The 27646-nt window shown below is 37.7% G+C and overlaps 1 protein-coding gene across 13 annotated transcripts; it reads right to left on the bottom strand.

The window, feature by feature from the left end:
- Nucleotides 1–209: 209 nt before the first annotated feature.
- Nucleotides 210–25875, bottom strand: LOC148875168 (uncharacterized). 13 transcript variants are annotated; one of them, XM_088964224.1, is made up of 13 exons: nucleotides 25845–25875; nucleotides 24367–25090; nucleotides 24077–24202; nucleotides 23922–23961; nucleotides 20327–20747; nucleotides 15486–15730; nucleotides 15103–15187; nucleotides 14757–14942; nucleotides 14520–14684; nucleotides 14204–14416; nucleotides 2251–2422; nucleotides 891–1059; nucleotides 210–774 (listed from the first exon to the last, which is right to left on the bottom strand). In XM_088964224.1, the coding sequence occupies exons 5-13, from the start codon at nucleotides 20705–20707 to the stop codon at nucleotides 681–683; spliced, it is 1710 nt and encodes a 569-aa protein (XP_088820350.1). In that variant the 5' UTR covers nucleotides 20708–20747; nucleotides 23922–23961; nucleotides 24077–24202; nucleotides 24367–25090; nucleotides 25845–25875; the 3' UTR covers nucleotides 210–680. The 13 variants fall into 13 exon arrangements, with proteins under 13 accessions (XP_088820350.1, XP_088820352.1, XP_088820353.1 ...); XM_088964226.1 differs by lacking the exon at nucleotides 25845–25875 and adding an exon at nucleotides 22836–23008 and having other exon boundaries at nucleotides 24367–24622; XM_088964227.1 differs by lacking the exon at nucleotides 25845–25875 and adding an exon at nucleotides 22836–23008 and having other exon boundaries at nucleotides 20327–20744; nucleotides 24367–24622.
- Nucleotides 25876–27646: the final 1771 nt, after the last annotated feature.

The raw sequence follows: 27646 nt of genomic DNA, 5'->3' as shown, positions 1-27646 counted from the left end.
TATCCAATTTCAATCTGAATTTGATTCAATCTAATATAAATCCAAAATTTAATCAATCAATTTAGCGTAGCTACATCCGATTCAATCTGACGTAGATGAATCAAACTGAGCCATTCCGGTTCTCAATTCCCTGACCATAAAAGTGGAAACTAAACAAGATCTGCTTAGACCAAGGCCTTGCAATCTTAACAAGGGTCAACACAAACGAATATCAAATTTCTCTACTTTTAATCTCGGCTTATGAATGCTATCAGCTAGCAAAATGGTAAACTCATTTTCGGCGAGTCTACCACCACCCGGTTCAAACAAAATTCTCAAGTTGTACTTTATCACTACTAGAGATGTTACAAGCAGTCCAGAATATATTACGAAAATTAACAGCTCTAAATGATAGGGGTACGATTAAAAGCAGCCCCATGCTGATTGCAGAACCTTGAAAAAACACATATAAATGATGTTATCAGTGGCAACTGGTATCAAGGACAGCAACAATGCCGATGTGTGATGCTTGGTAACCTTGGAACTTCTCAGATTGTTGGCAAACAAGAACTTATATAACCTATTGTACCTGGAACTGATTTTCCTTCTTCCTTTGAACGACCAAGCAAATGTCTGCAGCAAGTTATATCCCAGTTAAAGTTCCGAAGGCAAGCTACTAAAGGAACTTTGAACTCTACCGATCACTGTTGTTGCTCATATATTTGCATGTAAGCCTCGGAGAGTGCAACCATCTGGGGAAGAGTTTCTGCCACATGCAAATCCTGTATCTCGTACCTAAAAATTGAGTGTTATCACTACATTTGTTTGATTTCCATGCATTATAGTTTTGCATTTTTATACATCAACAAAGTGACGAGAATAAAAATTTTAAAAAGTTACTGAGCATTTACCATAACTCCTCTGATTTCCGCTGTACAAATACTCTGTAAGACCCTTCACCAGGCTTGCCGTCATGAACAATATTTGCAATCAGATCATACTTGGATCTCATTTTCTCGTTCTCCTTTGTTGGCAATGGAATGTAATCTTTAAGCTCAAGGTTCTTTACAGGAAAGTTGACTGATTTCAAGGAAAACATCAGCATGTGAAAATGGCAGGTCATATAGCTAAGAACAATTGTTAAATAGATGTAGTTCACAATCTACATTGTATGGTTTCAATCGGTTCAGACTGTTCCCCTGAATCCCATTTTGGCTAGAATAGGGGTTGAATACTCTGAAACCCAACAAGAGTTATATGAATTCTACAATTTATGGGATTTTATGGAATTAAACGAGATTTAGAAGATACAAGACCAAAGCTTCTAAAATCTATCCTAACCATTCTTTTATTATTGTTGTTGTTGTTGCTTCCTTTGACATTTACACAATTTTATTTGTTTGAATTTAAGGAAAATGAATTAGAAACTTGAAATTTAGGGGCCTCTTCATCTCAAGCCTTATTACAAAGAAATTTTCACCTTCATTACTTAAATTTTTATTCTGGTTGGCGGTGTTAATTTCTACTTCAAAAGATGACTAGCTGCATTATAAGATGGAAGAAATAGCAAAGACCTTATATTGTCAAATTTTAGAGCTTTAGGTCGAAAATCAAATTTTCTCCTTTTTTTATATTGCTCTGGTATCTTCTATATTTAATTGGAGAAATAATTAGGGATCATGGGTTGTTTTTAGTAACTCATGACTAGTTCTGTTTTTTTTAATGAGTTACTTTCGTAATGTTGGTTTTGGAATCAAGTAATGTACTGAACTCAAAGCCACCCCCTTTTCAGGTCACAAGTCATGATTCTTCTTTCCATTTTTATTTTTCAATGATTTTTATAACTTTTTAACAGTTCTTCAAAGTTTCAAAATAAATTGTACAATTTATTATTTGAATCCCACCCTTCCGGATTTTTCTATTTGACTCCACTTAGACAATATTGGCTAGGAAAGTTACAACGAAGACCAGCTTAATTTAGTGCATTAGAAATCTGAAGCTGATCTCAGATCCATCACCCTGAATTGACTATTTCCCCTTGTAAAATTATACTGGCTCACCATATCATGAACCCTATCTAATCAGTGCACCACCAAGCATGAACAAACATCCAAATGAAAAGCTATCCTAAAATACTCCATCCAATAGGAGTGATCTGAATGAATGTTAGAGTTGATGATGAGTAGGTATACAATATATAGGCAATTTAAGGATGATGGACTGGGTCTAACATATATGTTTCAGTCCATCTTCAAAAGCAAGTAATCTTACCAAGGGTAGGATTTTTCTCAATGAAGAAATTGTTCTTTGTGAAACGCCGCATGTGGAGAATTAGATATGGTGGCAATCTGGTGACACGGTACCTCATCCTCGCTATGCAAGGACGCACCACTTCTGTGATAGACTCACCATCGAATTTCTTCAGTATGTTAAAAAGTGGTACCTGTGTAAAACCAACTCAGCTCAAAAAATTTCAACAAGATACATGTAAATCTATCAAAATATCAGAACTGTCTTGGGTGGAGAAATACCCACTCCCACCCAAACAAGTAACCAACTAATTAACTAATAGAATAAAGGGAAGGAATTGAGGGAATAAGGGAGTCCACCACCAAACAAAAAAAGGGATATTGGCATAGCATTGTACAAGAAACTAAAAATCTGGCAGGTTCCTGTGCTTTTGATGAATCTCCATAACCTTTTGCTAGAATGCTAATCAAAATCTGATGCCACTTTCCATGGATCATGACAATATTTATTAAACATGATAGAAGAGGGGAAGAGTCAGGGAAGTGGAAGGGTAACCCCGCACACAAAGAAAAGGGAGTCAAAAACAGGAACAAAAAAATGTCCTGATTTTCTTTTTACTCTATGAGTCTTTACTAACAAAATACTTAGAGATGCTATCATGGCAGCCCCTCCTCCAAAACCTTAACTTAGAGCTTAACAAATTTCTTAGAGAGATGCTATCATGGTAGCCCCTACAGGGAAGAAACTACATTCATAATCCCAAGGTTAACAGCCCAATACCTCCCTGTAGTCTATATAAACTGCTATCACTACTTAAATTTGAAGGAAGCAAAACAGTCAAAAAAAAGGCACATTTCCTTCTTGTAATCAGATGGTAGTCAAAACTATCCTGCTACTCCCTCTTTAAGAAAACAAGAAGAGAACAAATTCTCCAATTCTCCACTTCATCCAATACTGAGATTATTTAACAGGGGCAAGATAGTTGTTATTTAACAAATTGTAGTCTATATAGTCATGGTTTGAATTATTAATATGTTTATTTTTGGTAGGCTTATTCACATAAAGCCTAAACTAGAGACTTTTTCTTTTGATTCATTTATTATTTATATTGATTATATCATTATTTCTAATTATTGTTATTTGCAATCCTTTTTGTTATGCTTAAGGCCTTTATCTATTTATACGAGTGTTTTAAAAGCACAAGGCGCAAAGGGGCAATTTGCGCCCAAGGCACAAGATGCAAGGTGAGGCACGCACCTTTTGAAGCAAGGCGCAAAAATACAAAAAATAATGTCAAAATTAAAAAAAAAAAAAGTCAGAAAATTCAAAAAAAAAACATGCAAAAAAATAAATAAAATATTAAAAATAATATTAATAAAAATATAAACTTCAATTTTAAAATAAATCTTACAAAAAACCTATTATCTAAAATTAAAATACATAAACATAGCATGTAAAGTGCATTCAAATGAAAATTTAAAAATAAAATCAAACATATAAAACACTTTCAAGCATGTTAAACCTGCAATCTCTTTTTTTCTTCAATTGCATTACTTCAAATAGTTAATGTGATGTAAAACATCTTGCATTCCTGATTCTATGAGCCACATTTGTACCAAGCGGCAAGCCCAAACAAATCCATGTTAGGGTCTTAAATTCTTAATCCTTACACAAAACAAATTTTTTGATAATGTTAATTATCTTTTAAGAAGATATTTTACTAAGATGAATGAATGAACAACTCAACAACATTAGCAAATAGGGGGTTCTCAGAGCTCCGATAGGTTCAAAATAGAACATAAGACACAAAAAATTACAAAGGTGCACGCCTGGGCTGAAGCGCAAGGTACACTAGGTGCACACCTTATGAAAGTGCTGCATTAGGACCTAGACGAGCAAGGCACATAGCTTAAAATGCGCCTCGCCTAAGCGCCTAGGCACACATTTTAAATCACTGATTGATATATGCCCAAATCTTCTTTGTATCTTACAATTTTCAGTCATCTAGCCACTGAACAAAAAAAAAGGTTGATATGCTCTAGGAATGGTTCCCTTTTTTCCTTTCTCTTTTTCAAACCATTAATTGAACCAATCATAAATTATGTATGACGTTATTTGCACCAGTCATGAATGAATTGAATAGAAATGTTCAAGCAGAGGTCCCATGGTGCCTAGTGTTTGTTGATGACTATGTAGCGACGACAGGAAGTACAGAGAGTATCCTGCCTGGTTCGAGAGCTCTGGAGATCATCGCTTGTTTGAACGCTGATAAGTTCGGATATTGTAATTCCTTCAACAGTGTTGGAAGACACAATAAAGAAGGGGAGGAGAGGGGAGTCAGTTGAAGAAGAGGAAGGCAGGGGAAACAAAGTGGAGAAAATTTCCTAGTGGGGAAGATAGAAGTGAGCAGCAGCAAAGAGTTTATAATAGAAAAAGAAGAGTTATTATTTATCTCAAAATGAAGGAAATAGGGGTAAGAGAGAGGAGGGTCCGAGAGAGGAAATAAGGAGGAAGGAGAGACGGTAGAGGGCCATGAGGGACAGGAGGTCTCAGGAGAGGTGGGCTCTGGAAAGGGAAGGGTGGATATTGAAGTAGTGGAGAGACAGGTGAGGTGGGAAACTCTCAGTTTATTTTTTCTATGCAGGGGGAGAGTGGTTAGAAGGGCAATTGAGCTTTTCAAAAGGAGTAAAAGAGAAGAAAAAACAAGAAAAAAGTTTTAGGCGAGGGGATGAGGTGTGGGTGGAAGAAGGGAGGGAAGAAGATTTGGAAGAGGAAGAGTGAAGGGGTTGCCAGAAGAGAAAGGAGAGAGGGAGTGGTGGAGGTGGGAGTTGGAAATCAGATTGCTATCACTTAGACTGGTGGCAGCTGTTGGTAAATCTGTTTCAGACTGGGTACTGGTGATTCCTGAATTTGCACAAGTCAAGAAAGAAGAGCTTGGGCCAGACTTTGGAGGTGTTGGACTTACAATTTTGTAATCTGGGTACTGGTGATTCCTGAATTTGCACAAGTCAAGAAAGAAGAGCTTGAGCCAGACTTTGGAGGTGTTGGACTTGCTATTTTGTAATCTGGAGTCCTGGACAATTGGTTTTGATCTGTTTTTGTTTTGTTTTTTCTTTTTTTTTTTTTTTGATAAATAGATCTGTTTTTGTTTTGTCATTGATATGGTTTTGAGTTGTTTCCAGGTGTTGCCTTAACACCTAATCAGTTTGTAATTCTATTTTCTTTTTAATGAAAATTTTTACTTATCAAAAAAAAATAATTGATAAAACTAGCAAAGCATTAAATAAAAAATTAGGTTTACGAACTGCATTAGAAATAAGTAGGACTAAAACAGAATATATGCAAAGGAGTGGTGTATCCAGAGTCTCATGTTATAGGCAAATACCACTCCAGCTAAAAGAAAAATGCTGTAAAACAGTTGTAAGGCCAGTTATGTTGTATGAAGCACAGTGTTAGGCAGTTAAGAATTAGCATGTCTAAAAACATGTGATGCAGAAATGCAAAGGACTCTAGGAGTAACTCCAGTAGGTGATAAAATGAGAGAAAGTAGATTGAGATGGTTTGTTCATGTGCATAAAAGACCATCTACAGCACCTGTTAAAAAAATGATCCATTACAAGTTGAAGGGGCTAGAAGAGATAGGGGCAGAACGAAAGGAACTTGGGTAGAAGTAGTAATAAGAAATTATTTAAGCACCCATAAATTAACAATGGATATGGCACCGAACAGAATGGAATGGCATAGTTGACCCCATATAGTTGGGACAAGGCTTAGATGATGACAATGATTTAGTAGGTATAAACAAGTGGAATACCCAACAGACCCAACACAAGAAACTGTCTCTAATTTTGATTTACAAAATCTTAAGAAGTGATTTTGTTCTATCAGGAGAAACCTGTTTGTAAATATAGTATTTTATCAATTATTTTCTGCCTAAAGCAAAATTTTAGAATCTCTCAAAATAAAGCTTCTGATCACACCAAGCCAATTCCTGCCACTAGGGGTGTCCATGAAAAAACGAAAAACCGAACCGAACCAAGAAAACAACCAAACAGGAAAATGTGGTCGGTTTGGTTTCGATTTGGTATTTTTGAAAAACCGACGGTTAACCAAACCGATCGGTATATATACTTATATGTATATTTTATATATTTTTTAAATATGTCATATATCTTCTATATATTATATATTTTATGATATTTATAATATATTATATATCATTTATTGTTTATAATATAATACTATACATATATTTATATAATATATTATAAATATAAAAAACCAAAAAATCGAAGAACCGAACCAATCAAAAATCGAAACCGACAAACCGGTTAACCGGTGGTACTAGTTTGGTTTCGGCTTAGAGAAATTGAAAAACCGTTGGGACCGGCTCGGTTTGCAAAAATTGCCCATGGTTTGGTTAACTGAACCGTGGACACCCCTACCTGCCACTGCCCTTGTACAAGAAGATAAGGAAAACATCTAATGGGTATATGCAGAATGCCTAGACATTATACATGACCACATCAATATCAAACAGACAGTCAATCACAAATTTTTGATGAAATACCAAGATAAGTGTGGTATTGACAAGCATAGTTGTCAAGGCGTCACTGAGGCAACTAGGCACCCTTGGCTGGGCACCTCGCCCAAACACCTTGACTTTTAGCAACTAGGTGCCTACCTAGGTGACTAGGCACCCGCCTAGGCAACTAAGCACCCGCCTAGGCGACTAAGCACCCGCCTAGGTGACAAAAATGACAAGGCGGGCGCCTTTTATAATAATATCATTTATATTATTGTATCTTATTAAAGTATGTTTTACTATTGGAATTTAAAAGATCAAAGGGCTTTGAGAAGAGAAAAAGAAAGAAAGAAAGAGGAAAGAAAGAATAGAATAATAAAGTTCTTTTTTTCTATTTTCTCTCTCTAATTAAATAAAACAAAAACTCCACCCTTTTTTTTCTATTTTACTTTCCATCTTGAATATTTATCATATAAAGCTAATAACCTTCTTTAGCTACTAATTAATATGAATTTGCTCTATTAAAAACTTATTATAGTAGCACTATTTTTGAAAATTGTTGAAACTGAAGAGAGGAGAGGAGACTTGTGTGTTTCGGCAATGAGGGTTCTGAGAAGAGTCTTTTCGAACTGTCTCTATCCCAGCCTTCTAACACTGTTTTATTAGATATTTTGAGTAATTACAAGGAGGCCCTTAGTTGGGTAGAATTTACAAAGAACTTAAAAAAATAACTTAACATTGACAGAATGGACCCAAAATAACAAGAAGAATAAAACAACAACCTATGGGCCATTAGGCCCATCTTCTCTACACTCCCCCTCAAGCTGAGCATAGATGTCAATCATGCCAAGCTTGCTGGTATCATGCTGAAGTTTTGCCTTGGGAATGCCTTTGGTAAGAAAATCTGCCAACTGTCCTTCAGATGTGATGAAAGGAAGACGCACTTCACCCGAAAAGACCCTTTCCCTAATGAAGTGTCGATCAACTTCAATATGCTTGGTTCTATCATGTTGCACTGGGTTGTGAGCAATGTTGATGGCAGCCTGATTATCACAGTATAACATCATTGGCTTGTCATATTCAACTCCAAGTTCTTCCATCAAAGATTTTAGCCATAATAATTCAGAAACCCCATGTGTCATGGCCCTTTATTCTACTTCAGCAGAAGACCGAGCAACAACCGATTGTTTCTTGCTTCTCCAAGAAACAACATTACCAGCTACCAAGCTGCAATACCCAGATGTAGATCTTCTGTCATCAATGTTCCCGGCCCAGTCAACATCGGTGTAAGCTTCAAGTTTCATATGACCATGCTTGGCAAACAGAATACCCTTTCCTGGGGAGCCCTTCAAATAACTTAGGATTCTCTCTGCAGCTGCCAAATGAGTGTCTCGAGGAGCATGCATGAATTGGCTAATGCAACTGACTGCATATGCAATATCTGGCCGAGTCATGTATAGATACAAAAGTTTCCCAAGAAGTCTCTGAAAGATTCCTTTGTCTTCTAACAATGTCCCTTCTGAGGCTGAGAGTTTATGACTCATATCAATAGGAGTAGCAGCTGGTCTAGCACCCATCTTTCCAGTTTCAGAGAGCAAGTCAAGAACATACTTTTCTTTGGAGATAAGGATCCCATCCTTGGATCGAGCCACTTCTATGCCAAGAAAGTATCTCAATTCCCCCAAATCTTTAATCTCAAACTCTGTATGGAGAAAAGATTTTAGATCTTGAATTCCTGAGGCATCATTACCCGTCACTACAATATCATCTACATACACAATGAGGTATACTGCCAGAGGTCCACTCCTCTTCACAAAAAGAGTATGATCGGACTGTGTCTGCACATAACCAAAGTTAACAAGTGTTGTTCTAAATCTCTCAAACCATGCTCTAGGGGACTGTTTTAGTCCATAAAGAGATTTCTTCAGTCTACATACCTTCTCTTTTATATCAGTTCCATACATCCCTAGAGGAAGAGACATGTAAATCTCCTCATGTAATTCACCATTCAAAAATGCATTCTTCACATCCAATTGATAAAGGGGCCAGTCAAAGTGAGCAGCTAAAGATAGAAGAATCCTCACAGATGTCATCTTGGCAACAGGTGCAAAAGCCTCTAAATAATCAATCCCATATGTCTGTGTATAGCCTTTTGCAACCAGCCTGGCCTTGTACCTTTCAATGGTACCATCAGCTCTGTATTTGATAGTAAAGACCCACTTGCAACCAACAGGATCCTTCAAGCAAATCCATCACTTCCCATGTGTCATCCTTGTGTAGGGCATCTATTTCAGATTTCATAGCATCCCTCCATTCTGGAATCTTAAGAGCTTCTGACACATACCTGGGAATAGAATGAGAAGCAACAGAAGAGAGATAGGCAAAATATGGAAGTGAAAACAAACTGTAAGAAAGGTGCTTGGAAATGCAGTGTGCAGTGCACTTCCATTTTCCTTTTCTAACAGCAATGGGAATATCAAGGTCAGGGAATGATGAATCCAAAGGTGCTGAACCAGTACCTGTTGTCTCTTCTGTGACTGGAAGTGTAGGAGGCTCATGTGTTGTAGGAGAAACAACCTGCACATTTCTGGATCTTTGCCTTTGATACACCTTGGGATTGAGGACAGGACGAGGAGGTAAGGTACCAGGACAAGGAGAATGGAACAACTGATCCAACCTTGATTCATTTGAGGAAGAGGCAGACACATCAAGGGACTCAACAGGGACAGGAAGAGGAAGAGCAAACACTTGTATCAAATTCTCCCCCTGTGGACAATGTCCTTCTGGAGAGGAATCATAAAAAAGGGAAGACTCATCAAAGGTGACATCCATTGAGACATACCGATTGCCAGACTTTGGATCAAAACAACAATAACCCTTCTGTTTGGGGGAATAACCAAGGGAGATACACTTTTGGGCTTTGGGTTCAAATTTATGCCTTTGGATACTTGGAACATGTACATAACAGGTGCAGCCAAAGACACGAATAGGAATAGGAAAAATATCTTTGTCCGGATGAAGAAGAGCAAAGGGAGACTTAAAACCCAAAACCCTGGATGGCATGCGGTTTATGAGATAGGTAGCAGTAAGTGCAGCATCACCCCAAAACCTGGTAGGAACATGTGAGGCAAATAAGATACTTCTTGCAACCTCAACAATATGCCTACTTTTCCTCTCAGCAACCACATTCTGTTCTGGGGTCCTAGCACATGAGCTTTGATGAATAACTCCCATGTCAGAAAGAAAGCAGGATAGGTTTTTCTCAAAGTATTCTTTTGCATTGTCTGATTTGAAGATTTTAATCCTGGTATCAAATTGGGTTAGAACAAATTCATGGAATTGTTTTACAAGTCTCGGGACTTCATCACAGGATTTCATCAGGAATATCCAAGTGAATCGTGAAAAATCATCAATAAACAGGATAAAATATTTGTAACCACCCATGGAGGGAAAGTGGTAAGGCCCCCACACATCAGAATGCACAATATTAAAAGGAACAGATGATCTTTTATTTCTCAAATGATACTTGCTTCTACAATGTTTTGACAATTCACAAGACTCACAATGAAGACTAGACAGACTAATTCCCTTAAACAGTTCAAGGAATAGATGACTCAAAGCCAAAAAAGGCAGATGACCAAAACGACAATGACACAACATAATCTGACTAACAGACTCTGAAGAGACAGATCCAAGAGCAACATTCCCAAGATGATCAGTGCATTGTCCCGGAGTATCAAGCAGGTATATTCCGTTCGCCTCATGGCCACTCCCAATCACTTTCTGAGACTCCAGATCCTGAAAAACACAGTAGGAAGGAAAAAATGTTACACAACAATTTAGTGATTTGGTTAAACTGCTCACAGACAACAAATTTGTATTTAGTTTAGGTACATGAATGGCAGAAGGGAGGTACAAGGAATCTGTAGCCTTGATGGTTCCCTTACCAGAGATAGGGGCAAGTGAACCATCATCTAAAATGATTTTATCACGTCCAGGAAGTAAGTCATATGAAACAAATAAGGTAGACAGATTGGTCATATGATCAGAAGCACCTGAGTCAATAATCCAAGGTATCTTGAGATTACCTGAAGAAGTAGCATGATTAGTAAAATCCCTTATACCTGAATGAGCAAATGCTAAAGTAGTAGATTTTTCCTGAAGGGTCGGTAGCAGAAGTCACATCACCCAGCTGACTGATCATCTTCCCAAACTTTTCATATTCTGCTCTCATGGCTGCCAACTGTGCAGAAACAGACATCTCTTCACTATCTGGCCCGGCAGCTACATTTGCACTTCCTGATCTTTTACTATCATATTTTTTCTGAAACCTGATGGGAACAAGGTTAGGATGTAACTTCCAGCACTTGTCTTTGGTGTGCTTCGGCCTCTTGCAGTACTCACATACAACTTCTTTCTTTCCTATGCCACTAGAAGTTCCAACATTCCCTTTAGGTTTAATCCCCATATTGGCGAAGTGATCATTAATATCAGCCCCTTGAACCTGTACAGCCCTCCTGCTCTCTTCACTACTCACCAATGCATAAGCTTGTGACAAAGATACACACTCCTTTGAAAGAATATTCTGTTTTGTGATATCATATTCCGGGTTAAGTCCAGTTAAGAACTCAAATACCATGTTTCTTTCAACCATTTTCCTGTAGGTCTCTGCATCATTGGTGGTGTCCCAGGTTACAGCTTCTATCAAGTCTATTTCTTGCCACAAAGACTTCAAAGTTGAGAAGTATATAGACAATGGTTTCTCCCCCTGTCTCAGATTCTTCACATCACTTCTCAACTTATAGGCTCTAGCCATATTTAGTTTTTGGGAATAGGTTTCAGCAACACTATCCCATATTTCCTTTGCTGAATTCATCCATAGATAGTGTTGGCTGATCTGTGGCTGCATTGAGTTCACAAGCCACCCAATGACAGTGTAATTTTCTTGCATCCACTTCTCGTAAGATGGATCATCTTCTGGGGGAGCCTTCTTACTCTCGGAAATGAACCCCCACTTTCCTCTACTACAAACATGAATCTTTACTGATTGTGACCATGCCAGATAATTAGTTCCATCTAGCTTAACTGTGGTCACAGTCAATAAGGAATCACTTGGAGTCCCCTGATCCAATCCATATTCAACACCACTTTTGTTTTCAAACTCTGAGGAGTACATCATGTAAACACTCCAAATATGATTTCAGATGACTTCTACAAGTATGCTGGATAAGAGCAAGCAATAACTGAGTTCAGCCGACCACAAGGAAACAACACATTGAGTTCAGCCGACCACAAGGAGGCAACACACAGAGTTCAGGCTTCAAGAAGAAATCAGAAACTCTTAGGCACTGTGCACTTAGCCAAAGTACCTTTTCAAGGTTGTACACTCAGCCAAGAAGAGTAAGTACCAATCGATATTGCTGAATAGGCCTTTTCACAAACACAGTGTGGGCAATAGAGACAACCCCACTGTCAAAGAAGAGAAAAGACCCCAAAACCTGTTCGTACAACCCTCTAAAAACTGCCGAACAAGAGTAACAATACACAGCCTTGTTACAAGGATGTTTTGGCAGATTTTAACAGTCCAAGAAGAAGAGAAAAACAGCCCAGAAATTTCTAGGTTAAACTAGATTTAATGGAGATGAAGGTAGTACAGAACAGCTAGGATTTTCGAACACTTCAACAGTCCAAACACAGTCGAAGGTAATGTAAAACAAAACCAGAAAACTGAGCACAACTTACAGTTCGAGCTTCAGAAAAATAACAGAACCGAGTTGTTCCCCTTCCCTTTTTTTCTTCTTCTCTGATTCTTCCTGGTCACCGAACCCCTTCTCCAAGAGATTCTAGTCTTGGGCTTGTTCAATGACCTCCAAGAATTAGGCAGTACGTGACTAAGCCTCCAGCCTTAGGACGTTCAAGTTCAGATATGCTCTGATACCATGTTGAAACTGAAGAGAGGAAAGGAGACTTGCATGTTTCGGCAATGAGGGTTCTGAGAAGAGTCTTTTCGAATTGTCTCTATCTCAGCCCTCTAACACTGTTTTATTAGATATTTTGAGTAATTACAAGGAGGCCCTTAGTTGGGCAGAATTTACAAAGAACTTAAAAAAATAACTTAACATTGACATGATGGACCCAAAATAACAAGAAGAATAAAACAACCTATGGGCCATTCGACCCATCTTCTCTACAAAAATAATGAAATTAATATATGTAAAAGATTTTTATCTTTTAAATGTAATGATTTGCCACATTTTTAGAGGAAATTTAATGTTCTTAATAAAGAGAATTGCTATTTTTTCAATCCACATACATGCTGAATGGTATGTAAAACTAGGAAACTAGCCAAAAGCCAGTTTTTTTATATTATAAAATTTTTATCGCCTAGGCGCCCCAATGTTGCCCAGAATTGCCTAGACGCCTTGAAAACTATGTAGATAAGTAAGCATTCTGGCATACAAGCCCATGTATACATGGGCCAAGATGTTGACATTCCATTTTAATCATAAAATCCAATGGTAATTTGTAACTCATGCGCTACCCTTCACTAAAGGAGGAAAATATCGTATATGCTGATTGGTAACAAGTAGACCTATTCATGGGCCGAGTAGCCCAATGGCCCAACCGCAGTTGGGCTTGGACATATTATTAGGCTCGTGGGCCTGGGCTCGGGCCCTATTATCTAAGCCCAACCTGATTTCGGGCCAGGCTCAAGATTTCATAAAAAAAACCCAGCCCAACAATATTTATATAATAAAAATATTATTAATATATATTATTGAAAATATAATATTTCTAACCCTAGCCTAAATTTCCATTCAAACTCATCCTGTTTTGTTTGAACTTCGAACAAACTAATCCTCTTCACAGCGGCGGTGATGGTAGTTCTTCTACAATCTCTCTCTCTCTCTCTCTCTCTCTCTCTCTCTCTCTCTCTCTCTCTCTGTGGTGAACTCAAATCTGCAACTGCAATGTCGGGCTTTGGCCCCGGGCCTCGGGCTTTTATGAGGACCAGGCTCAGGCTTAAGATATAGGCCCAATGGTCAGGCCGGGCTCGGGCTTGGGCCTCAATATATTGCATTGATAACCAGTGCAAGCCCGGCCCATGAACAGGTCTAGTAACAAGATCTAGATGTTACTTCTTAATATAAAAGTGACAATTTCTCTTTTAGGCTCAGGCTTAAGATATAGGCCCAATGGTCAGGCCGGGCTCGGGCTTGGGCCTCAATATATTGCATTGATAACCAGTGCAAGCCCGGCCCATTAACAGGTCTAGTAACAAGATCTAGATGTTACTTCTTAATATAAAAGTGACAATTTCTCTTTTAGCATTCCATCTTTTATCTAATATATAACCCCACCAGAATATCAAGATCATAAGACTAACAAGATAACCAAAATATTTGTACTGCAAGCTTCAGGACCAGTTGACACAGTTAAGGGATTTACCTGTGGTATTATATTTTTTTCCATTACATCTTTAAAAAGAGGGGGTGGTGGCAAATCAAGCCCAAGCATTAAGAATGGCATTCTGCATGTTTCCATGACAACATTGTCTTGTTCATTTCCACCATCCCCAAGAGTCCCATTATTCTGCCCATCACTGTTATCCTTCTTCTCAGTAGTTTTCCTCTGGATCTCCTTCACAACCTCCAATTCCCCCTGTTGCAAAGTATAGTCAAAGAACATTATCTTAATTAGTTAAAAAGAAAAAAGAGAAAGAATAAAAATGGAGTAAACAAGTAAGACTGGACGACAGTGAAACCTGAAAGCACTTATGAATGATGCTTTTCTTCTTTGAACCCTTAAGATCTGAATGCAGTGTGTTCAGAAGCCATGACATGAACTCGACAGGATCTGACTGCTCACCTATTCGGAACCGTTTTTTACTAGATTTCATAACTGCCTGAAGGAATTCATGTGGGCTTACCTGTAAACGAGTAAGGTTTCAAGATCAGATTCATTTTTAAAACATAACCAAGCACAGATAGAAGTAGCAAACCTGGCCCTTAAAGTTCCGGGCATGCCAAATCTTTCGTGTAAGTTCTCCAAATCGATGAACAAGAGGAGATTTGCAGTTTTCATAGTTTTCAGGAATAAGAAAGAAGTTCCTCAAGGGAGTAACCCTCATCAAAGATTGAATTGTGACATTCACAAAATCAGTCTCCTTAATGTTATTCAATCCAACCTGAAACATTGCCAAAGATTAAGAAATTATGATGAATGACTGAATGAATGGAAGAACCAAAACTTAAATCTTGATTGGATATGCAGATGAAAAGACAATGATAAGGTCAAGAAGAACAAAAGCAGCACTAATAAACATTAAAAGATAGAAGACTAGTTACCATTCCAGGAAGGTAATCAGAGCCATCAAGTGCCCTTGACCATTGCTTATTTTTGTCAAGCATTTCAACTTGTTCTCTAGTGAACCTGTATGAATTAAAACTAGAAGAATTAGAACCAAGTTATCTGACAAAAGTAATTTACTAATTTGCATAAGTAAAGCTAAAAAAGTAAAATTATACCAAAATACTAAAAACAAAGGAACCTGGGCAATATAACATAACTGATTGATGTGAAACTCTAGATAGACAACAAAACTTAGTTTTATACCAGTATAACAATATGTGCCTCTTGCACCATAATAACAAGAGACACTATGGTAAAGTGTATGATCAAATTACCAAAAAAAAAAGGAAGAAATAACTAGAGCAATAGATAGCCAAACCTTGGGTTTAGAACATGGCGAATGTCATCTAATGAAGGGTCATTAATTTCATATCCATCAGGAAGGCAATAAACTTTTTCTGTCTCAAGATTGATATAAACATGGTGGCTTGCTTCAAGGCTATGAGTATATGCATGTGATTTCCGACCTCTTCCTTGGTAATACTTCCCACAGACCAAACATGCATAGACATTCATATTTTTCAGAGAGACAGAGCAAAATTTCTCAAAGTCAAAGTCCAAAACCTGCAAAAATAGAACAAAAACAACTACACTTTTTTATCAGCAAAGAAGAATTTAGTTATTTATTAAACTGAAAAACAGGTTACAGTTTCTTTATCTGCTCTGCACTCCAGAGTACTACAATATACAAAGAAACCCAAATTATGTAGATCAGCATCCCACTGTTGTAATACAACCAGCTACAATTTAGCCCAAAATAGAGTAGGTCTATCAACTCCCTGTTTTGTTAGAGTATCTGCCAGTCCATTTGCTGTCCTTTTTACCCATCCAAAAATAGAGTTAAATCTCTTAGCAAGAAAGTCAATCTCCCTGAATGCAAATTTGTACTTCCAATGGTGCTGAGTTTACTTACTTAGCCCAAGCAATGACCAGAAGTGAGTCCCCCTATTGTTCTGCTAATTTCAGGCCTTTGTCTCCTCCTGAACCCAATCTCCATACCCAATTGGCCCTGAGGGTAAAGCCACAACTTCCCAAAATACTCCCCCTATTCCTGCTCTCCAGGGTTTTCAAGGGAGCTGCCATCAAAATTTAGCTTCAATTTATGTGGTTCTGGAGGTTTCCAATCCATCTTAGTAATCTCTTTATGTGTTCCCATCTGTGTCACCTCCTTCCATTTCCTATTACATCATTTATTGAGATATCTTTAAATATGTCAATAGTTTTTACCCAGTGTGCAGATCTGATTTCAATTGTTTCAATTACTTCATCTATAAAGAGAATAGAAAAGAAAGTGTTGACCACCACTGCATCAGATATATAAGAACAAATAGCACATGTTTCCACTATACTCTACAAGAAATCAATCCATTCTCCTACCCCAAATGAGAAATGATCAAAGGAGAAGTTTCTAGAAAGCAAGAATTTAACCTGCAGGCTGCAGCATGGACCTTATTCATGAAGCATGTGAAATACCAAATAAAGCCAACTGGTTGTATTAGTAACTTTGGCATTCTTAGGGACAATTAGACAATATATAAATAGTTTAAGAACAAGATTCCAGAGAATGGAGGAGCAGCGAAACTGCATTGCTGGTGGCATTCAAATTTCTCTGATGGGGCAGGTGATTCCCTCAAGCATGTGTACCCTATATCTGCTAATGAGAATCGAGAAGATAGACAACACTTAGGATAGGCTATAAGCTTAAGACAACTTTTAAGTGATTATCTTTGAACGAAGGGTTGATAGTATACCATATACTCTAAGTCGCTATTTGGTTAGGCTGCAAATTTTGAGCTTTGCACTTTCAAAAGCCTAAAAATTTCAAAATTGAGTTTTTGCCTTTTGGAACCATCCACATTCCTGAGAAGCTACAACTGAAGCTTCAACAGATCATTAATTGGGCTTGCAATTAAAAACTTTGGGAATCTTCCAGATAGTATCATGCATAAGCCAAGTTTTAGAGGCCTCGAAACCTCATCTGTAATTCGATGATATGCAAGCCAATGGTGTTTGAGGACCGGAGCTTGTGGCCAAGATGCATTGCCTAACATTGAAGAACTTCAGCATCTATGTTAGTAGCAGTGAACTGGATAATCAAGGTATTGTCTTCCTCCTCCTCATTCTTCTTCTAGGATTTCCAGTGTCCCAAGAGGTAACCTCCTCTCCTCGAAAATGTTAGTACAAGCCCAGTTACTCTCAGGAAAGCTTTTTCCCCTCACCCTTCACCATCTCCATCTCTTCTGCTGCACCATTTTACAAAAACTCATTTGAATTAAATGCTTCTCTTCTTTTATACAAATCAATCATCAATGCTCTTGTACAATCTCAAATGTTTTGTCTCAATTGGAAGGGATGGATTGTTCCCCAAATATTATCATATACATTAGTACATTACTTTGATTGATGAGTGTTTTTTCAACTTATTTTAGAAAGGTATTTTGTAAGGGCAGAGGGTATCTACTTCTTGAGAATTTAAAAGGGGAAGCAAAAGCACCGGCAACCAATATGAACTAGTTGTACAACTGGGCTCCAGATCTTCCAACAGCATAACAGGTTCTCTAGCAGGGGCAGGGATTAAATAGAGTTCTTTTCTTTTCTTTTCTTTTCCTTTCTTTTTTCTTTTTTTCTTTCTTTTTTATTTTTTGGGGTGCCAGATCCAGTAATCTGTCTTAACTTGTATGAAATTTCTGACAAACAACATGTCAACCTAAGGCTTTTTTACCCATCTCTCATTCCAATAGTTTTGGAATGCAGGAAGTTTCTACCTATACATATTAATATAAAATTTTCTTGGATGTTACTGATAAAAATTAAAAAACAATATAGAAGAGGTGAATAAGTTGTTTCTTGAGATGGATAAATAGAGTTTCTGGCTAATACTTCACATATACAAGCATGTAATGGTTTTCCAGAAAAGGCTCTAATAAGGAAGAACTTGAGCTCTATGAAGAAATGAAACTTAAGGGGACTCTTCCTGATATTTATACTTACAAATTGATGATCGATGCATATTACAAGGAATATATTTTGTATAAAGTTCTTGAATTGCATTGGTAAAAAAATAAGGGTTTTGAATGATTTGGTAAAAAATATAGGAGAGATATTGCATATATATTGTCTTATAAGACATTAATTAGTGAATTGTGCGAAGCAAAAGGCCCTCGAAGGCTTAGAATTTGGTGGGTCAGATGAAGAAGACTGGATTTAGTCCAAATTTATTCAGATTTAGCACTGTAGTTGATGGGTTTCATAAAGTTGGAACTTGGACAAGGCATCAAGGTTGTCCAAATCAGATGAAGTAAATTGATCTCCATCTTTGTTTACCTATAGTGTTCCAATTGCAGGTTTCTATAGCATTGACCAAATCCCAACTCCCATCTTTCAAAGCCTAATACATCTTTCAGGCTTCAAAACCCAAACCCCATCTTTCAAAAGCATCGACCAAATTCCTACTGACTTGACTCAGTTAGTAGCTCCTCTGCCTTAGTAATGAGCATTGCTGTTCGAAGTTGGTTGTAACAAAATTTCCAAGTATATATTTCTTTGCCTATTTTATTCATAACAGACTATTCAACCTGCGAGAGGACGTTATTTTGGTCTTGCACTTGCATATAAATAGATGAGAGTAAGGCTGAGTAGTAAGCATGTAATTTTTTTTTATCAGCAACATGCAAAGGAAAACTGATGAATTGGGTTAAAAGATCAGCTAATTCTTTAGCTGATGGATTAGCTAAACAAGGGGTAGCAAGGGATTCAATGTTTTGGGCTAAATTGTAATTTTATTGTTTCTTCCTTTCCTTTTCTTTTCTTCTTGAGGGCTCAAGTCGTATTTGGAAGATAAGAGTGTTTGTCTTCCTCTTTGTAATTATTTTAATGATGAATTAATGAATTTGTTATTGATAAAAAAAAAAAAAAACATGCAAAGGAAAACTACGTTAACTAAGCCATCTTCTCAATCACTTTTCTCTTCTCCTAATCTTCAAAAGAAACTTCTTTCATGGGTTCCCTCAGTTTTACAGCTACAATAATAGAACAGCTGGACCATAAGCAGATAACCAATTTGTAAATTATCTTCTCTGCAACTGAAATACTGAAAATAGGACTAGATCTCCAAAGAGGCATACGCTTCATGTGCTTTTATATTTAAGTCAATTTTTATAATAAAAATGTTATAGATAAAAGTGGGGGAACCATTATCTCAACTTCCCCATGTATATTAACTTTTTTTTATCAATTTCCCCATGTATATTAACATAATGCAGAGGATGAAAAACCTCCAAATTTGTCTATTGTAATATTCTCAAAATGCCCTTGTACAGATTTGTCATACCCCCGTGGGGGGAGGGGAGAGGGCACAAAAACTAATCATAGCACACTGTATGTGAACCTAGCCACATAAGACCATAATAGAAAAATAAAAAACATTTAAGCAACACTTGCACCACCTCCATGTGCTCAAGAGGCTTACACCTCTTGCATTTTGAACAAGTAGTTGAATGCCTCGCATCATGTCTACCTTTTAAAACATTGGTCAGGGTGCCCCATCTTGATGGAGTTTCTTGGCTTTCTTGGAGCCGCAAAGACCTCTTGTAAACATTTATTTTCTTTTATTAAAAAATATTTTACTATAAAAAAAGACATCAGAGTTCAGAAAAGTTGGTCAATATTTCATCTTTTGTGGGAAGGAAGATGATTGAGAGTACAGTTTTAATGACTATTAGTGATCATATTAAGGAATGTTGGCAATTCTTAGTTCCTACTTCTGTTTTTCTAGGTTTATCCCGATTCCTAAGCCTTCTTTTGAGAAATTTTTACTTTAAGATTTAGTACTTAATGGGAAAATAGACAATTGAGCTAGAAGTCCAAGACTTAAGCAGCAGATCCTGGCTTATCATCTTTTGATGAGGATCATTATGTGTATTCATTGTTTTTGGAATTTTAAAACTAGGATGTAGTTAGCAAAATAGGTGCACCCCATAAACAAGGAAAATCGTATGAATGCTTGGGAGCTTTTAATGCTACCTTTGACTCAAAAATGAATTAACATCCAAATTTCTAAATCCAGTTCCAAAGGAAGTCCTTCCAGGAAAACTGTTCTTGCAGGTTAAAAAACGATAACAATCAAAACATTGATGCTAGCATTATTAGGACTAAGTTTACCTGACGATTAACGGTATCAAGATAAGGACAGTCCCTTCGAATTTCAACTTGGCGGTTGCACTTGACATGATTTGATCCTTGCTGATGTGAATCATCATCATCATCTTCTTCTTCATCACTGTCCTCTTCTTGTCTATGACCATCTTGCCCTTTTCTTTCTCCTCTATAACCATTTTGTCCAAGCCTCTTATCACCACTGCCTTCTCTACCCCTTTCTTCATCATCGTCGTCGTCATCATCATCATAAGAAGCAAGAGGAAGAAGAGAATTTTCAACAGTGAGGAGAGGAGGTGGAGGGGCCTGTTTAAGCAGCTTCTGCCTCTTCAATTCTGGAGAAAACAGTTCCTCACTTTCCCCATTCTCCTCTCTTTTTGTTTTCATCTTCTCCGTCAGTCCGTCCGTTTACTTTTATTAAATGCTACTGATGTGCACCACAGAAAACAAAATCAACATTCGATATATCCCTATGGCATGAATATTATAGAAGAAGCACTCAGAAAACTTGAAAAGAATCTGAAGCCAACAGCTAAAATTTCAGCATTCCTATCACATCGAAAGACAGAAATCGCAACAAGTGGAAATCTAAAAATCCCAACATAACAATCTGATATAAATCCAAACAATTCCAAGGCATCAAACTCATAAAAGAAAGGAAAACAAAACTCAAATAAAAAAACGAATTGCAGAGCAAAATACATTGAACATGCTGCTGGGGTCCAGTTCCCTAGGGCACGAATCTGATAGAAGAAGCACTACAGAAAAAAAGAATCCGAAGCCAACAGATAAAATTCAGCATTCCTATCGCATCAAAAGACAAACTGCAGCAAGTGGAACATAACAATCTGATACAAATCCAAGCAATTCCAGGGCATTGAACTCATAAGTCATAACAATCTTGCACATTCACAACCTCCACAACAGCCGTCATTTCACTTTTATCTAGATTCACTTTCAAGCACGAAACCACCTTAAACCAGAATAATAAATATTTTAAGTTGAGTACCTGGTCAAGGAAGCGTTACAGAAAAAACAGTGCATTATCTGTGGATTGTAGGAGAGCAACTTGTGCCATTATTACTGAATGTTCTTGTTTATGGCTTCTTGAGGTTTGGTTTTGATCATATGTTTTCTGGGCTATTTCATAACCATGCATCTTTTTGGTTTTATATTTGTTTGAGCTGCAAATTTTGAATAGGTCTTGCTCTTGCATTTCATAATTCTTTCTTAATTTACTTATTTTAACCTTACTAATAAAAAATTGCAGAGAGAAGAGTTGGTGTTTGTCTATCCACAGGAACCACAGCCCTGTAGGATAGAGTCAAACATCTTGGTTTTCGTGGAATCAGCATCTACACTAGGTATCTGTAATGCTGAAATAGTCACTCCCTCCTTTATGATATCCGGATACCCATACATGCCTACTGTACCGGTGTTATGATACCCGGATTCCTGTACAATACAAGGTGCGACATTGTATCGGCTACTTAATTTTTAGTGTAAATTTTGTATCTGATACGGAATCCAGCTGTGTCCTCGCCATATCTGGTTAACATAGTGTCTGGCATGATGTTTGCTGGATAAATACTAGATGCTACATTGGCACTTCTAGATGTACTCTATATCATTAATAGTTTTGAAATATATAAAACGATATGTTTGTCAACTTATGCATATCTGGGCATCATAGAACCTCCAAGCCCGAAAATATAACTCCTATATAAATTTCCTTAGGGGCTTCAAGAGAGTGGCTTCCCTGAGAGTTTCCATCAATTTTGTAGCCTTACCTTGCCCTTTAGAGATGGGGGAGGGGGATGTCAATTGATGGTTGCACTGAGGGATGCTACAAAAATTTCCAAATTCAAATAGATGTCTTCTAATATCATCTTGTTTGCACTCTATGGAATATATTGCGAACTCCCTAATATCTATTTCCCTTTTTATCACTTGTTTGCTTAAGACAATACATTCATTATTTTGCACTTGTGCATAGAAGTATGTGATTACATAATGTTCTTAGAAATGTAGTTATATGAACATCTCTGTATAAATATATTAATGTATGCAGGCAGGAATGGTGTGGATTATGTTCATGTCCAAAGATCATAGTCCATATTATTATATACATGGAATACTTCCTAACATTGTAAATGTTTCTAATCATGAAAAGGGAATTAAAAAGGACATGTTGGATGTCTTTACTCTTTAGGGATGGTTATTCTCTGCTACTTCTAGCTTCTCCCAAGACTATGCATACATTGGACTTGATCAGAATGAAGTTGTTTTATCTTCTTAAAGAGACTCTCTCATAGTTGTCAAAGCGTTCGGGTGAAGCTAAGTGCCTAATTGTCTAAATGTCACTCAGGCGATGTTTCTTTAATCTGAATCCTAGGATAACTCCCTAGTTTTCATATTAACCATAAGACATCTTTTACTAATAATTAGCAGTAGTTTTCATCAAAGACAAGCTTTATATCAAAACATAGACAAACAACATATCTATGTGAAGTACCTGCATGCCTCTCAGACCTATTGTCTGGGAACTTGGGCAAGGTGACCGGTGACCCCCATGGCACCCAGTTGCCTAGGTATCGGCCTAATATCATATTCAGGGAGACATGGTCCTTCGGTGCCAGATCCAACCCCTTGTTGAATTTGGAGGGTTACCAATTCTACTGCTAGCATCTGTAAAAGAGGACATATTAGAGGCCAGGTTAACTTAACACATAGTTCTTATGAACTTTGAGGTTTTAATCAGATGCTAATAGTTTTATGAAAGGAAAGATGAGGATAGAGCTTTTTCTGGGGCCCTAATATGTAGTTTTAGTTGTATTTTTTTTATATGTTGCATTATTTAGCCCCTCATTGGGGGTAGAGCTACCCATTGACATCTCTTTGACTCTCCCTCCCAATTGAAAAAAAAAAAAAGGCCAGCTTATCTTCCTTGGTGCTTGGTAAGAGAACTATAACTTTCTGGTGGTGCCACTAGGTGGTATATCATTTTTTTTATCAGCACGGGGTGGTGTATCATCAATAAAGAACTTTGGAAAGGTAGAGGTTATAGGTGCTTGGATTTGGAAATTTAGATAGAAACTAGTTCTTAAGTAATTGGGTGGAAATTTAAAGCTAGAAAATGTTAGGGGCTTTTGCTTCAAAGTTATGATCTGTGGATAACGAACTACTGGGATGATTCACGTGTTTTGACACAGATACAGGGTTAATAGCCATGGAAAGCCCTTAAAATCTAAAGTTAAAGAAAATATTTCCTAGGAATTAAGTCAAGGCTTGAAGTTTTGAGCGGTGAAGAGAATTCCACTCAACCTGCAGGTTTCAGCAATAATAAGAATGAAGCATTGGAAGCAGTTCAGCTCTTTGAAAAAACCTCTGCTAGAACTAGAAAGGATTAATGGGAAGACCAATGATGTGCTGGAGCTTAAAAGGATAATCAAGTCCAACAACCAACAAAAAGAAATCTAATACATACGTTGATTCAATTTCAACCAAATCTAATATTTATCATCAATGTTAAATCAAATCTCATGGCCTTTTCATCAACTTAGGATAAAAGAATCATAGCAACAATAAAAATAAGAAATACCTTTGCCACAAGGAAAACTTACACCGTGGTCTAGTCTGGTCTGCAACAGAAAGACGGGAGGAATGAAAAAGAGTGTGAGAGAGAAGGAGAGGAAGAAGAAGATGACGGAAGGAGAGAGAGAGAGAGAGAGAGAGAGAAAATTGATGGTGACTTACCTCGCCGTCGCAGGGGCTTCAATCCAGATCCGTTCTTCAAACTTCAGGTGCCAAGAAGAGAGTGACGAGAGATGAGGAAGAGAGGGTTAGAAAGTTGGAATCGAGTAGAGAGAATGACCCATATTCCTGCGAACCAAACGGGGCCTAAGTTCTTATCCAAAAGGAAGAAAAATGAACTCCATAATCAGAAGCGAACAACAAAACATTGGAAAAGATGGGAAAAATAAAGAAGCAAGAGAGAGAGAGAGAGAGAGAGGAAGAGAGACAGAGAGAGAGAGGAGAAATATTACCTTAGAATTGGCAATGAAATAGATTTTAAGGTCGAAATTGATAGGAAGCTAATGTGCTGTCTGCTGCTCATCAAACGAACTAGGGTAGTGAGTTCAGCACAGCAGTTTACGAAATGAAGCAGAGGAACCAAAGTCACCGAAAGGCGAAAAAGAAAATGCAAAGGAATACTTCTCAGTGGTCGACCCAAAATTAGCCAAACCTCCCTCTCCACTCCACTGAGAAAATTGGGCGCAAAATGAAAGTTAAGGGGTCCTTGTTGCAATGAAAGTTTAGGGAAGTATTTATTAGTTATTACTGAGCCATAGTAATTAGCATGGGCGTATTTGTATTGGGTAAATTACAAAGACCCCCCTGGAATAGAGGGTCTGTGACAAAAACCCTTTCACCGTTAAGTGAGATGATAAAATGCATTAAATTACCAAAATATTCTATTAAACTTTTTCTATTTTCTTTTTTTTTCCTTTTTTCTCTTAAAACCTATTTAACCTATTATTTTCCCTTTCTTCTCTTCTTTCCCCCTCCCTTACCTCCTCTCTCATTATTTCTCTCTCCCAACTCTCCGAAATGAAAGGATGAGGAAACACATTTTCATTTTCCTTTTCTTTTCTTCTTCGTCTTCAACTCTAGCATGCCTGCGCCAGAGGAATGGTGCAGATGCCATCGTTCAACTCCATCTTTTGACCAGCAACTTCGTTGTCGTTCCATACGGCTCCTCTTCAGAAGCTGCAGTAATCGAAGAAGCGTTGTCGTGAGAGATGACGCAATTGACACTCAACGTTATCCACATAGTTCAGATCGTGCACTTGCAAGGACCGCAAAATAAAGGAAATTGTGAAGAAGAAAGGGGAGGAGAGAAAGGGGCAGGGGAAGAAGAGAGATCGGGAGAGAGAAAGAGGAAGGACTTCGGTCTTTGCATCTCCATCTCTCTTCTTCCCCTTCCCCAATCACCATATCCATATACTGGTACTTGCATCTTTGTCCCCCAGGAAATCCCGTGGGGATTCAATGCTAGTTTTGTGGAATAGATAAACAACTGAGTGAATGATGTTTTATTTTGTATCTCATAATGTTTTTGGCATTGGTCAGTTTGTGAGGCATCCAACTAACTAGTTTGCCATTCCCATTTAGAAATAAAATAGAACAAATAAACAAAATGAAATGAATATTATCCATTAAAGAAACACAAACAACAAAGATCAAGCACGCCAAAGCAAAAAAATATCAAAATTCTCACGAATCCTGCAAGAAAGCAAGTAAAGGCATAACTCAATAGAAAGTTTACATATCAAATTATCGAGGTTCTCCTTCAAACTTCAAACATTCCACTAGAGATTCAAGAACTCATTGTAGAATAGCTTTCCAAAACTAAATTGCCCCAAGACACCTAAAATTTGAAATCTAAACAACACAATCCAGATTCGCCTTCAACATTCTAAAACACAATGAAAGAAATGTAGGAAAGTAGGTTTACCGGTACCCTTTTGATTGTGTCTTCAAGACTTCAACCAGAGACAAAGAGAGATGGAGGTGAAAAAAGGTAATATAAAGAAATAGCAAGCCGGAAAAGGAAAATGTAAATGATGTGATGGGCCAATTTCATAATGCCATGTACTTGGGTGATGTCAAGGAACGTGTCAAGATTTTGGAGAATGCTGGTCATTTGCCCCTTGCATATGTTATTGTTGTTGTCCATGGTCTCCAGGATGTTGCTAAACATCTTGCAGCTGAATTGGGAGATAATGTTCCAACCTTGCCAGAGGGGAGAGTACTATCGCTTCTGATGCCTCCATCACCTATTATCTGTGGAGGAGATTGGCCCTTATTAAGGGTTATGAAAGGTATCTTTGAGGGTGGGCTGAATAATGCAAGGAGGGGTGTAGAGGAAGATGATGAAGAGGTTGACGATGGTGATTGGGGTGAGGACTTGGATATTAATGATGCAAATGGCATGCAGAATGGTGACATTGTTGTGGTGGTAGATGATGGAGAAGGGGAAGAAGAGAGAGAGGGAGAGGAAAGAGAGGGAGAGAGAGAGAGAAATGTGAAGGAATATGAGGTAGAGGGGATTACCGTCATTGCTGTTCGTGTATCATGAGGTCGGGGAAGATGAACAATGTTTTTCTCCCTTATCCAAATGGTTATTATAAGGGTAATATAGGGATTAAAAAAATATTATAACAACCTTTTTGGACGGAAGGCTAACGGAAGGGGGTCTTTGTCTCACGGTCATAGTGCAAGAGGGTCTTTGTCGCAAAACAAAGTATAGGGAGGTCTTTGTCATAAACCCCATAGTCTCGCGAGGGGGGGGTGTTTGTAATTTACCCTTTGTATTTTTAAGTAAAAATTTTGTTTCACATCTTTTTCTAAATTCTAATTCATTTTGCTTCGCAATAAATAATAAAGTTATTTTTGGTGCAATAGAAAACTTTCCGTCTGCTTTTAGGTTAAATACTAGGGGTGAGAAAAAATTCAAAAAATCGAACTGACTGAAAAAATCGACCAAAATCGAATTGAAAAATTGATTAATCGAATCGGTTAGTTTGGCCGGTTCGATATTCTTAAAAAACCAAAAAAAAATGGTTCGATTTCGATTAACCTTTTAAGAAAACCAACAGTTAATCAAACCGACCAGTATATATACAATAATATATTATATATTATATTTTTATTTTTATTTTTATTTTTTTAAATAGAATAAACCTGGTGTTTGTCTGCCCTTTCCCAATTTCCCCTTCTTTGAAACCTAAACTAGTAAACCTAATAGGCTAACCCTTGGCTTTCTCACTCTCTCAGTCTCTCTTGTCTCTCTTGTCTTCCCCAATCCCCAGTCTTTCCTCCAGCACTGGTCATCCTCCGATTGACGGCCTCTCACCTAGTGGCCAGTTTTCCCCTTGCTTCGGTGCTTCCATGTGTTCACCTCTCTCTCTCTCTCTCTCTCTCTCTCTCTCTCTCTCTCTCGCTTGTCATCTCCGTCTCCGCTACACCAACCATAAGTACGTAGCAACACCGGTCGCCACCTCGCCAGCAAGCATCAAGCCAGCTTAGCCAACCCTAGCTACAACAACCAACCAAGATGATGGTCGTCACCTCGACTCCACTAGGACCGCCACCTCTCTGACTATGTCTCTCTCTCTCATCTCTCATCTCCGCGGCTCTGCCACCTCTATGCTTTCACTTTAGGCAACAACAACCACCAACCAGTCTGGCAACAGCAAATCATCGGCCACCACTTCGCCCTCGCCCCTCTGCCATGTTTGTTCAGATATTTTTCCCTTTTTT

Source organism: Nelumbo lutea, chromosome 1, assembly GCF_056320005.1.
Source record: "Nelumbo lutea isolate HS-2025 chromosome 1, American lotus-T2T, whole genome shotgun sequence".
Taxonomy (NCBI): domain Eukaryota; kingdom Viridiplantae; phylum Streptophyta; class Magnoliopsida; order Proteales; family Nelumbonaceae; genus Nelumbo; species Nelumbo lutea.
Note: the sequence above shows the minus strand (reverse complement) of the source record. Positions and strands in the feature narration are given on the sequence as shown.